General features: G+C 38.3%; 2 protein-coding genes across 2 annotated transcripts; both read right to left on the bottom strand.

Annotated features, from left to right (window-relative positions):
* Positions 1–403: 403 nt before the first annotated feature.
* On the bottom strand, positions 404–3,329 carry LOC147514536 (uncharacterized). The gene is made up of 2 exons (XM_086583653.1): positions 3,006–3,329; positions 404–1,720 (listed from the first exon to the last, which is right to left on the bottom strand). Exons 1-2 carry the CDS (start codon positions 3,244–3,246, stop codon positions 1,278–1,280), a joined length of 684 nt encoding a protein of 227 aa, XP_086439779.1. The 5' UTR covers positions 3,247–3,329; the 3' UTR covers positions 404–1,277.
* A 1,980-nt stretch (positions 3,330–5,309) lies between these two features.
* LOC147514535 (PQ-loop repeat family protein / transmembrane family protein) lies at positions 5,310–9,574 on the bottom strand. The gene is made up of 12 exons (XM_086583651.1): positions 9,259–9,574; positions 9,114–9,156; positions 8,911–8,937; positions 8,318–8,416; positions 8,121–8,227; positions 7,851–8,007; positions 6,457–6,558; positions 6,265–6,360; positions 6,133–6,153; positions 5,981–6,039; positions 5,782–5,872; positions 5,310–5,683 (listed from the first exon to the last, which is right to left on the bottom strand). The coding sequence occupies exons 1-12, from the start codon at positions 9,489–9,491 to the stop codon at positions 5,585–5,587; spliced, it is 1,134 nt and encodes a 377-aa protein (XP_086439777.1). The 5' UTR covers positions 9,492–9,574; the 3' UTR covers positions 5,310–5,584.
* Positions 9,575–13,383: the final 3,809 nt, after the last annotated feature.

Raw genomic sequence — 13,383 nt, 5'->3', positions numbered from 1 at the left:
GCTAATCGGGATAATCTTTTCAAACCGGTCCAAGATAACACCTTCAAAGGTTTGACTATATGGACTTATTTATATCTGAGCATTACTACAAAATTGCTCAGTCCGATTACGCTTCAATCGGGTCATTCTATAAATGCAGCACAATATCGTTCGATATATATTCTGAGTATGGCAACATGCTCAGCCCGGTTGTATTTGCTCAACCGAGTTATTCTACAATGGAATTCTACTGGTGAATTGCCAAACATCAATTCCTTATCTATTCTATTTTCTTTTCACATTATGCTGGTGAAAATCCCCAGTTTTATCGGTATACACAGTAACTTTCTTATTCAACACTACATGTGAATCGTATCCACATGTAGTGTTGGGGGGCGGGAGTATATATCTTTGCTAATATTCAGGCCAATACTTTTCAAGTTCTATTTTATTGCCAAGCCGCTGTGGAAGATTTTTCATTTCAGAAAAGTCCATGGCATTTCAGAAAAGTCCATGGCTTCAAAATATCCTTACAGCCACATCCGCGATAATTCAAGATAACTAAAGTGCAAGAGCCTTCAAAATGTCCGAACTACAAACGGAAGATACATAATAAGAAAAGCAAAATGTCAAGCTGGCTAGTCTGTAACACGATTCTTGAGCAGGCGCAACTCCTCAACTAGATGCCAGTTTTCCTGCACCACACGACCGGTATTCTCCTCACTCAAACGACGATCACTTTCCATAGCTCGTACAACATTCTGGGACTCCCTGAGTTTATCAGCTAAAGTAATCAGTTCTAAGTCTTTAGACGCAATTATCTCATCACGAGCAGACATTGTTTCTCTAAGTCGACGACATTCCTCTAACAAAGTGGTAACGTGGTCTCGTGAACGTTGAGATTCTAGCTCAGCCTCGACACAAGCCTCACGAAAAAGGGTGGAGGACTTAATCAAGACCTCCTCAGCATGCTGAAAAGATAGTGAAAATGATACCAAACTGGAACAAGGGTTTTTTCTAACTCTTTTAGCAGAGCAATTATCTGCAGAATTGCCTCTCACTCTGTGGTTCCCGGAGTGACTAGAGACATGGACAGAGTGAACCGACTGTACATCATCCATAGTATCAAGAATAACATAACGAGTACCCCCTCCATTCACATCGGTACTAACATGGTTCTGCTCAGCGACGACACCAGAGGCAGTGACCTCAACAACACCCTCAGCATGTGGATGTTCTCCAGAGCCTCGCATAACGACTGGAGAAGGTGGAATAGAAGTAGACTTGGAAATGGTGGCTCATGGAGAATGCAAACACGAGTTGTGGGATCTCAAGCTAGGATCAGGATGCCTCGTGATAGTCGGTGGAACATTGTCTTCATCAGAAGAATAATAGATGTAACACCGACGCCGTGCAAGATTCTCTACTGTATCACCTATGTCAGAATTCTGAGCACCATCACCCAATGAGCCAGGGGGGATAATATCTGAAGGAGCAATACGTGGAAGCCTCCTCGATGCCATAGGTTTAACACATACTTCATTTCCCTTTTCTGAAGCTCCAGCGGTGTCAGGCATCACAGACTGAAGAGGATGAACAAGGTATGCGACAGCCCATGCAACGATTGTATCAGGGTAACTTAAGTCCCTAATAATCTCTGGGAGACCAAACAAGATTTGAAGGTTATGCTGAACCGTATTTTCATCAACTTCACTCACCACAGCATCAGAAATCCAAGTATCTGTTAGAGAAAGAACTAAATTGAGCTACAAAACAAAGAAAACTATGGAGAAATCCAAGTATCTGTGGACGAAGAAGATAATTTCTTAAGGAGCTCACCTAGGGATGTCCATTCTGCCCGAAACCCGAAACCCGCCCAAAACCCAAAAAACCCGCGACCAACCACGCCCTCGAGCCCGACAAAACCGAACCCGAACCCGGACCGAAATACATAGGGTCGGGTTTGGTCACACTATCTAAACCTGGACCGACCAACCCGACCCGATAATTTGGCCCTAAACTCGTTAAAAGGGTTAAAAGCCCGAAACCATATCCGCATCAACCCAACCCAAAATCCAGTTATATAGGGTAAAATGCCCGACCAAAACCGAACCCGAACCAGACCATAATTCCCAACAACTATATTTTCATTTATTATCTATTTATCTTCAACAAACTTTTAGTCTTTTGCTCATTACTATTTACTTTTGGTCTTCAAGACAAATTACCTTTGACCGTACCCTTACTACTCTTCTCTCTCTTCCCTCCAACAACTCCCCAAGAACAAGACAACCCAATCACACGTTCATGATGAAGAGATTGGTGGGTTTGATGGTGCTGCTAAGTTTGCATTCACTCAAAAAATTTGCAGCACCTCCTCAAATATCTCTTTCTAAATGTGGTCACCAAGGTCGAAAGCAAATCAACAGTCGGATTCACACCACCACAAGAAACCGAACTCCCAAAAGCCATCAATCTTATTGTCAAATCAACAGTCGATTCACACCACCACAAAAGTCGAAACTCCCAAAAACCATCAATCTTATTGAGTTATTGTCTTGGAATTGCTTGCTTTTTCGGTTCTACTTTTCTCTTCTTTTGCTTTTCAAAAATGCAATCCATGTGTTTTTGAATCTTTGATGACATGTTGGGTGGCTTTACGATGTTAAAGTTAAAACGAGATCAAATCCAATAAAAGAAGATGGCTTTTGATTAATTAGATGAAAAAGAGGTTTTTCTTGAGATCTTGAGATCTAATAACCTGAAAATGACGTTCCCCGGATGAAGAGATTTAATTTTCTTTTATTTTATATATTTCGGTTTTACCATACCAAAACCCAACCCGAACCCGACGGCACCGAAATATAGGGTTAGGGTAGGGTTTGGTCACATGTATCCAACAAATACCGAACCGAACCCGACCATCAAAGAATAGGGTCGGGCCCGAGTAACCCGATACCCGTTCAAAACCCGAAAAATCGGGTTCGGGCCGGGTCGGGTACCCGTTTGGACATCCCTAAGCTCACCTGAGAAATTATTTGGAACATCCATTCTGCGACCTGCCCAGCCCTGAACTCTGCAGGCGGGTGTATGCCATGTTAAGTAATGAGTGGGGGGATGGGTGAACTTCCTATCCGAAGAAACAAAGTCGACGGTGAAGAAAGGAATGTCCTTCAAAATCATTTTCTTAGGCCTGAGCATAAGATACATCTCTGTTGTTCCAAGTCTGATGCCATAAGATTGACGGATGTAGCGGACTCGGCTCATTACCTAGTAAAACAGGATCATCATTTGCCCAGGTGCAATCCCCTACCAATTCAGCAATCTAGACATCACCTTCCCCAAGGGAAGTCTCCACCATACCGATCTTGGGAAAGCATAAGAAACGTTATCGGATTCTCTTTCTCTTCTACGCCACGTGGGCGCTCCGCTGCGAATGAGATGATGGGGCGATGTGTGGACCCTCATAAATGGTCCACATGGCATTACCCGATCCTCTTCTTTTGTGGCCTCGTTGGATCAACTTGTGCAGTGAGACATCCAACTGGATCTAATGCTCGCCAAAGACAATGCCGCTAGGGGACCAGTTGGGCATGATCTCTCGGACATGACACCCGGATCGGACCCTACATATCTGCAGAAGCCTAGCCCGGTTCAGAGCCGGGCCCAACATGGCATGTGGGCCAAGCCTCACTATAAGCCCGTAATCAGATGAAAATAAGGCCCAGCCAGACCTGGCAGAATCTGGAGATTGGACTCTATCCAATGTGACTGAAAATTAAGGATAAAGATCTATATCCAGAGATTCTCTATCCAATGTAACTGAAAACTAGGACAAGGATCCATATCCGGGGATTCTCTAGTTTTCCTGGATCGTTACATAATGAGGAGTTTTCACCAACGAACTACATTGAAAAACTCTATACTCGGAGATTTTCGAGACTTGATCCCTCCTGGGTATGTAGGCAGCCACCGAACTAAAAAGTGGTTCAATCCAACAACAAGAACATTTTTTCCTATGCAACAAGTTCAACAAGGTGCGCGAGTTCTGAAATCGTTTTACAGAAGGTGGTGATATTCAGAAGGTCAGTTTCTGTTTTAAGAGTGTCTGGGTAGATCGGTTTTTACCCCGACAATAGTGCTATATATGTAATATACTAAGTAGTACCGAAGTGGCTAGGTATAAAGGGTGATGCATAATTTGGATATATAGAATCTGACTCAGATGCTGAGGTAGAAGCCTTTGGTTCCGTAGGAGTTGCAGGCAAGATGGAACTTGCTTGGAGAGGTTGCTGTTTGTAAACCTTATGTGTGTTGACAAGGTTAATTACTTCTCTGCAGATGTTGTAGCTAGGGATGGAGACATCAGACAAGCAATTGAACCCATATTGTATGAGGGTAAGCCCCCCATGTCTTGACAAATGATAATCAATATTATAGGTCTTGTTGATTTTTCCTCTTGTAAACTTGTACTCAACTGGTTGTTTCAGCTCTGTACTGTAGTCTGTGTTGGGCAATGACTTACCGCTCCCCTCTTTAGTTCATGTACATCATACTTTATTAACAAAATTTGAAGTTAACAAGGAACCAAATGGAATTTGAGTGAGCAGAACAAGAGGTCATGCTTATATTTTTTGAGGTGCAGACACCCAAAATGATGAGAAGGAAAACACCACTCATGCAGCATCGTAAACCGCCTGTGCATGTATGTTCTTAGTATATTATATCTCACTAGCATCGCGTGAGTCGAAACTCACTAGAATCGCCTAAAGAGTTTTCACTCGTGTATTTTTAAAAAGTTTTCTAGCACAATATTTTCTCACAAAGCACTTGCACAAAGCAAATTGTATCACTATCAATTGCACATAATTGGAGTTAGCAAATTGTATCACTATCAACTGCACATAATTGGAGTTAACATTAGAATGTGAGTGAGAAGAACTTTATGTATAGTCTTGGGAGATTAGCTCATTTTGTATTCTTTTGCCTATGGAGCCAAGAGAGATAGGATCACTTTCTGCAATTTCAATGCGCAAATAGCAAATCAGATTCAGAAATACATACTGCGTGTCTTTATGGAAACAAAAGTAAGATTGACTAAATGAACACGATCAGAAGCAGGTCATATACTAGAATGAGAGTTGCTTGAGGGAACAAAACCAGTTTCTCGGCTGGGCTCATTACAGGAAGGCCGAATTGAAGCCTTACCAACACTTAATAGATCAATAGAAGAACAATGGCGGAAAGAGAGAACAGAGAATCAAATCTCTCCTCCTCATAGAGTCGCCTGATCCCATCTATAAGATTTGTTCTATACTTCTATAACATGATTTGTCTAAAACAGATTCTAATACTTGAAAGTTGAAACAGTATAAGCTTATGTACCAAACAGTACAATCCACTACTGCCCAATAGAATTACCCTTTTGACGATACCTGCGCAGGGATCGCCCATTTACAAGAACTTGTGTTTACTATTACATACAATAATGTAATACCGATTACAAGTACAAAGAACAGGATTGGAAGAAGAAGAAGAACTAATCTTAAAAGTGATACTTGCCTAAGATTTCATTTCCTGATGACTAATTCCACTTGAAACGTGGTTAAACTGGTTTCTCAGTTTCCATATAATCTCCATAGTCTTGGCCATTTCTTGGTTTCTCCTTGCGCAGAAATCTGTAATAGATGTACTGCAAAATAATCTGGAAATTTTGTCAAGGTGTACAAGGTAAGCGAATTAGTGCTCTAAAAGTATGAGGTACTGAAAGATGATCTCGGCCAAGTAGGTAACAAAGGATACAAATAAGTCGAGGACAACACAAACTATAGCATCCAATAACCAAGGCATGTTAGGCTTTATCTTCTTCCATTCAGTGCTTCTCACAAGGATGCTGCATCAATTCGTTCATAATTGAATGGTGATATCATTACAGAAAAAATAGATGATGACAGACACACACACACACAGCACAGAGAGAGAGAGAGAGAGAGAGAGAGACCTTGCTACATAGGTGGCATTGGCAACAAACGCAAATATGAACATGAGAGGGTTCAATCCCTAAGCAATTTCAGGCATATTTACTAATATTAGCATTGGATTGAAATACTTCAAATTTTGCTTCTATATGATAGAGACACTGAAAGTAAGTACCTCTACACTCCCTCTTTTGATCTGGTCATGGAAATCCATAGCAAATAATTAGAAACCATGCCATTTCTTAATATACAACATTAGTTTAATACCAAAAACTGGCAAGTACTGTCTGATCAAGTTAATACTCACATTCAAAAATATTTGTGGTATACGACCACCCATATAGATAGCAGCCATCATCCACCCCAGCCACACTCCATACACACTATGCACATCACGTTGTTCCTAAAATGAACATATTTTCCACTTCTATTAGGTATAAATTCTACATTGCTTAAACAAGTACTTGAAGGCACCTTATTTAAAATCAACTCGGCTTACATTCAGCATTCTTCTTCCAGACAATTTTGCATATCCTTCAACCAAAGCTTTACTTTTAAAAGGAATATTGGCCGATGTAAAAAGGAATGTTCCATAACCCACCTGTACATATCCATATGGTAACACTAGTTTAGGTATAATTATACAGAGACAGAGCAAACATATAGCTCCAAATTTTACTATTTTTGTAAAAGAAAGCAAAAAAGTGCAGTACCAACTCAGATGATATATTGGATTAAAGCAGATTGGGAAATTCAGGTGACCCACCCTCCCCTGCGACCAATCAAATAAGTGGCAGGATAACAAGCCATCCCAAACAGCCACCCCAACCCAAAAGTAGACTTGTACATGGAATTAAAGGTTGTGAGTATGTTCTCCCAAATGTGGAGATCATATCCACAAAAGATGTGCTGAAGTTTAAGAATTTACCTAACGGTGTATTCTTCTCCAGTTTCAATAATATTTTAGGTTAACCAATATTACCCCCACTAAATGAGCCAATTAGGATTTCCCCAACTAGATGAGAAATTAGAGTCTCCCCTAAATACAAACAAAAAAAAAGTCAAATTGGGGGAAATCCTAATTGGCTCATCTAGTGGGGGTAACGCTAGTTCACCCTAACACTTTTTACCACACATAACAAATGAGCTACTTTTTGTGGATATGATCTAAACAATGGGAAGATCATATGCTTTAGATCATATCCACAAAAAGTAAGCTCGTAATTTTTTCTGCAAGCTTACCATTTTGAGTCGGGATGGCTACTTGGGATCATGGCCCAAAATATCGCCGAGATATCGGATATCTCGCCAATATATCTCAGTAAATTAGTACACCGATATCGATATTTCCGATATATATCCACCGAATATTGAACCCTTTTTTTTCCGAGATATATCGGAATTTCCGATATGAAAGTTTATATCGCCGATATAATCGATATTTCTGAGATAATCGATATATATCAGTTGACTTTTTGACCAATTGTTAATAATTTAATATTGAAATTTCCGAAATATCCGATATATCCGAGATATATCGGCGAGATATCCGAGATATATCGGTGAGATATCCGATATTTTAGAAACTTTGGACTGGTCACCAAAAAAACCGAGATATCCGATATATCCGATATATCTCGGTTTTTGGGTACACCGATATATTAACCGATATCGAAATTTTGGGCCTTGCTTGGGATGGCTGGGTATCCTGCCTATTCAAATAATTTTGTAATGCTACTAGACCTCCCAATTTGTATCCCGTCTCCCTCGAATCAAGTTGGTATTCCACATTAATGGGTCAGGGGATCAATTGAATGTTGCACTAAAAGATAACCATTCATAGTCCATCTAATAAAATTGGGTGTGTTTTGTAAAGAAAACTATCTTACTTACCGAGCGAGGAATTGAGATGGGCTTGGTATAAGAAGTTGGATCTGTCTCATCTTCGGATGAAGAGTTTATATCTTCCAATACTGGGGGACCACTCTTAGCAATTCTAAGATAGGAACCGTATGGAGGGGTGCCACTACTAGCCAAAGATCTCGCTGAACTGGAAAAACAAAAAATTAAACAACAAAAATACTCAATACAGAAGTACAATCCTCTATGGAAAGAGAAATCAAAAGGTCGTAAAAATGTAAGCAAAATTAATCGTACACATACGTAAAATATACATCCTTTCTTTGTGATACTTTGAGTGGAGCACTTGGTATGGCCATACTCGAATCATGGGGCTTTCGTTTGAGAGGTGATTTTTCATCTCCTTCAACCTAATAGGGGAAGGAACTCATGTTACTTACCGAAATAATTCATTTAAATAATTAGGAAAAGAAAATAAAATTATGGACATAGCCACATACTGATGAACCTCCTCGCTTCTTTCTGTTCTTCCACCATCTGCAGACATAATCATAATATATGCTTTGCAATACCAAGACGATTGTACTGATTGTATAGAGCTTTGGGGCAGAACATGCAATAAATATATACCAATACATATTTAGTAATGTACAAGGAACAGAAGTATAAAGGGAAAAAAAAAATGAAATGACAACAAAGGATATTCTGTATACTTAAGGAAGAAAGACTAATTTCAGATACCCCCTTGTTCTCTTCATGATTACTTAATTAGTCTGACCACCCTAATTCATGTTCAAACAAGATATAGCCTTGCCCAAAAGGGTGCCATTGACCATTGAATTTTTTTCCTTTTCTGAAACCTTTTTATTCTTCTAGTACAAGCTTAAAGCCTTACACTCATATCATTATTGAAAGGAAAAATCAATTCTAAAGTAGCTATTTCAATTAATTTCACTGAGTTACTTATGTTTGAGCAAGAATTAGGGGGTCATTATGATTGACTAGAAAACAGAGTTACCTCACAAATAACAAAAATTGTACAGATATCAGGATATGCACCAAAACTATTCAACTAGAAAGATCTTATCTTTACCAGAGCAGTGTAGAACTGAGTCGGCAACTGCATCCACCAAAAGCAGAAAAAAAACAGTTTCAGTTAGACTAGTATCTTACACAAAGCTGTGGAAAATCGAAAAAGGTGGCGAAACCTTTTTATAACATAAGTTATACATAACATCATTATTAACGCTTTAAGCTACGTACATATACAACAATGAAGAAAAGCAAGAAAATTACCGTAGCTGGTTCAAGAAGACAACCTACTAGATTAAAGATGTCACTGCATGAAAAATCAAGAAAAGAAGAACATATATAATATTTGTTGGTATATATTGAAGTTGTTTTAAAAGTTGTTTTAAAGGAGAACTGGAAACAAACTAACCCAACAACCCAAGTGAGAAGAAAGGCAAGAGAAACACCATGACCAGATTTGTTAGTGAAATTTGTGAAGATTTGTGGGATTTCAGCAACACCCCAGCAGACAAGACTGACAAGACCAAAGGAAAAAGAGATTTCATCACTTAAATCACAAAGGCAGTCTTGGAAAATTCTGTGTACCCATATAACACATGGTTTGTGTTGCTTAGAGCAGTAAGGAGTAGAAGCAGTCACCATTGTTTTTAGTCTCTCTTTTTTTTCTCCTTTGTATAGTGAGTTTGTTGTTGAGAGAGTGAAGGGCTACATTATAGCGGTTTTAAAGGCAGAAGAGGCTCGAAAAATGACAAATGTAATGCTAGTAGTGTAGTACGTAAGATGAGTGAGTGTGTGAAAGAATATGCTACTATACCTTAAGAACAAAAATAACTTGATAAAATAATATGGATATTCTTTTCAAAGCTCTATTCTTTTACATTCAAATTTTAGAAGTTGTACTTAAATTGTTAAGGCTAATATACTGTATGTGTCAGTGATTTATTTTAATTTTCCACTGTTTTGTCGTGAAGTAATTAATATCAACTTTTCCACTAATATGTCCTGTCGTGTTTGATATGTCGATTAGTTATACGGTTTGTCACAAGATTACGGTAAATGTGTGTTTCTGACGTTCAAGTGGTTCAACTGCGTAGACAGAAAATCGTCTAGCCAACAAATGAAACAGAATTTGTAAGTCCACATGTGGCATCATTGTTTTAGCATTATGGGCATATATATAACGTACGTTTTGGTTTTAGATTTCTAATTAACCTTGCTAAATTTCTTCTTAATTTTCACTAACTTTCTAGCTGTTTAGGCCATCTTTTTGCTTAAAATACACAATGTACCTTTGTCACCGGGTAATTAATTTTTTTTTAAATGACATTGATCACTCTATGAAGATCTCCAAATGAGCTCATGATTTGGTATGATCCGATGGTGTCGAGATCTTCTTAATTGCTTGTCTAGAATAAATTCTAGCAAGAAACACTCTTGCGGTGTGAAATGCTATTTAGTATGTAAATTTTCTCTCTGTTTCTCTTTTCTTATACTCGAGCTGCAGATGCTAAAATCGGCTTTCAGTCCCGAAGGCTAGGCACAACCTCAGGTCCCAAAGAGACTCGACCATGATACCGGCCTCCTTCCTAGAGTGGTGCACATTGACTAACTCAGGTACGAGTTTGAATGTGTGCATTATAGAACTACATAGTAAACTATGTACTAAACATTACAATGGACTTTTGAGGGGAACGGTGCACGGCTAACGAGAAGAGTAGAGTTGACTGATACTGCATTACCTAGCCAAACGGTGGATGGTCGAAAAGAGATATGCGTTATGCGCGCATTTATGGACTGAAGATGCTTGCTTTAATTTTATCCGAGATCATTTCTTTTGCCTCTCATATGGAAGAGTAGATTGGATAAGATAAAAAGATTTTGGAGAAAATAAAGAAAAATGAAAAAATAATATATAACTGCCATTATTTTAGGGTCACGGAATTGACACGCCACTTTATGGAATTGACACTCTTTTGACTAATTCAAAAGTACTGGCACTCCTCCATTAATCACATAAAAAACACTCACAACAAGAAATTACTGCGAGATCGCACAATCTACGGTATCGGGTTGCTGCGAGATCTCATATCCCACGGAAGGTGGTTGTCGTGAGTCCTTTTTTCTTTTAATTTTTTTTAATAGCCACCGTAAAAAAAGTTAGTTGCTGCGAGATGGTTGTATTCACTAAAATGGAGTATTTGTTTGTGTTAATTATCAAAACTCTTCTTCATTAATTTGATCACAAGTTTTTCTTATAGCATTTGAAAATATTTGCCCCGAGATAGCAAAATTATGCATCGATTGTACATTTTTTTTGTCATGGTTTTAGTGTTGTTCTTGGAGTGTATAAAGAAGTTTTAAAGAAGAAAATGAGGTATTCATATGTCGTGTGTGTTCAATATTCAAATTTTGAAGTGAAAAAAAAAACAAAAAACACAAAAAAAATGCTCTGCAGCAACTGCCTGTCGTGGGATATGGGATCTCGCAACAACCCGATGTCGTAGATTGTGCAATCTCTGTCGCAACAACTGCCTGCCGTGGGATTTGGGATCTTGTGGCAACCCAATGCCGTAGAACTATAGGGCATGTGGGGTGTAAAAAGACATATAAGAAATAACCATTATTGTTTTATTTTTTGTTAAAAGGGTGTCAATCCCATAAAGTGGGGTGCCAATACCACGCCCCTTATTTTAAAAGGTTTCCAACTTCGCACGAATATTTATAATATTATATGTCACACTCAATTTTATATAGTTGGGTTGATGTTAAATGAACATTACAGGGTAGCCAACCAAAAAAAAAACCATTACATGGTAAATCAAATTAGTTCTTTTTTTGGTGGAATGTCTCATGCCACTGTTTAGGAGCTTGTTTGAGATCGTAAAGAGATTTCTTTAGTCTACAAACTTTTCTCTCAAGGCCTTCTAAAACAAAACCTTCTGGTTGATCCATATATATATCCTCTTATAATTCCCCATTTCGAAATGCCGTTTTAACATTTGGTGAATTACGAGATTACGAGTAGAAGCAAAAGCTATTAACATTCTGATAGATGTAATCCTTGTCGCAGGAGAGTAAGTATCAAAGAAATCAAACCATTCTATCTGTTTATAGCCTTTTGCTACTAATCTCGCTTTATATTTATCAATGGATCCATCTGCCTTAAGTTTCTTTCTAAATAACCAATAGTTTCCAATAGTTTTACAACCAGGGGGCAACTCAACCAGCTCCCAAGTGTTATTGGTTATAATGGACTCATATTCACTTAGAATGGCCTCCCTCCAAAATACAGCATCAGAAGATGACATGGCCTCTGAATAGGTCTGAGGATCATCCTCTACCAAGAAAGTAAGGAAATCAGATCCAAAAGAGGTGTTAGTCCTAGGTCTCTTGCTCCTCATGAGTTCGATTTCATCTTCAGCAGAAGAATCTTCTCAAACTCTAGGAACAAGTCTTGAAGAACTCAGAGTCCCTCCAGATCTCTCAATAAATGGGAATTTATCCTTAAAAAAGACAGCATCCCTAGACTCAATAATCATCAACAAATTTATTTTTAGATTTGAAAACTAAAAACCTGTAGACACTGCTATTCTGTGCATACCCAATAAAGACACAATCTACAGTTTTAGGGCCAAGTTTAGTCCTCTTGGGTGTTGGTATAGACACCTTAGCCAAACACCCCCACACTTTAACATATTTATAAGACGATGTCCTATTTTTCCACATCTCATATGTAGTTTTATCTGTGTCTTTAAAAGGTATCTTATTCAAAATATAATAGGTCATTAGCAAAGCCTCCCCCCCCATAGGTTCATAGAAGCCCCAGAGCTATTGATCATTGAATTGATCATATCTTTGAGAGTCCTATTTTTCCTCTCTGCTATCCCATTGGATTGGGGAGCATAAGGGGCAGTGGTCTCATGTACAATACCATTATCTTCACAAAATTTATTGAAACGACCAGAATATTCACCTCCTCTATTAGACCTAGCTATTTTTATTTTCTTGTCTAACTGGTTCTCAACTTCAGTTTTAAAGGAAATAAATCTAGCTAAGCTATCATCATTACTCTTAAGAAGATAAACATGGCAGAAACGTGAAGCATCATCAATGAATGTAACAAAATATTTATTACCTCCTCTAGTCATGTAACCTTTAAGATCACATAAGTCAGTGTCAATCAATGCCAACAACTCAGTGTTTCTTTCTACCTTTTTAAAAGGTTTCCTAGCATATTTAGATTCTACACATACTTCACATCTCTTGTTTTCAGAAATAGTATTCTTGGATATGTTACCTAGATGCATCAGTTTTTTAATCGAAACATTATTAACGTGTCCAAGTCTACTATGCCACAGATCAAAGGACTCAACCATATAAGAAGAAGTAGATGATTTATTAAATTCAAAATCAGTTACATTGAGCTTAAACAAGCCTTCATCTAAATAACCTTTACCCACAAAGGTTCCCCCCCTTAGTCAGAACAAATTTGTCTAACTCAAAGACAAGTTTGAACCCCTTTTTACTTAAAAGG

This window comes from Coptis chinensis, chromosome 2 (assembly GCF_015680905.1).
Source record: "Coptis chinensis isolate HL-2020 chromosome 2, ASM1568090v1, whole genome shotgun sequence".
Classification (NCBI taxonomy): Eukaryota; Viridiplantae; Streptophyta; class Magnoliopsida; order Ranunculales; family Ranunculaceae; genus Coptis; species Coptis chinensis.
The sequence above is the reverse complement of the archived record's forward strand: the minus strand, read 5'-3'. Positions and strand labels throughout refer to the sequence as shown.

What these genes read in the sequence shown, in the direction of transcription:
- LOC147514536 (XM_086583653.1), bottom strand. Translation starts at nt 3,246, where the DNA reads ATGAGCCGAGTCCGCTACATCCGTCAATCTTATGGCATCAGACTTGGA. An exon ending in TGTTCCAAATAATTTCTCAG is followed by an intron (nt 1,721 to 3,005) that starts GTGAGCTTAGGG and finishes TTTCTCTAACAG; the next exon opens with ATACTTGGATTTCTGATGCT.
- LOC147514535 (XM_086583651.1), bottom strand. Translation starts at nt 9,491, where the DNA reads ATGGTGACTGCTTCTACTCCTTACTGCTCTAAGCAACACAAACCATGT. An exon ending in GTCTTCTTGAACCAGCTACG is followed by an intron (nt 8,938 to 9,113) that starts GTAATTTTCTTG and finishes TGGTGGATGCAG; the next exon opens with TTGCCGACTCAGTTCTACAC. An exon ending in CTGGAAGAAGAATGCTGAAT is followed by an intron (nt 6,361 to 6,456) that starts GTAAGCCGAGTT and finishes TGTTCATTTTAG; the next exon opens with GAACAACGTGATGTGCATAG.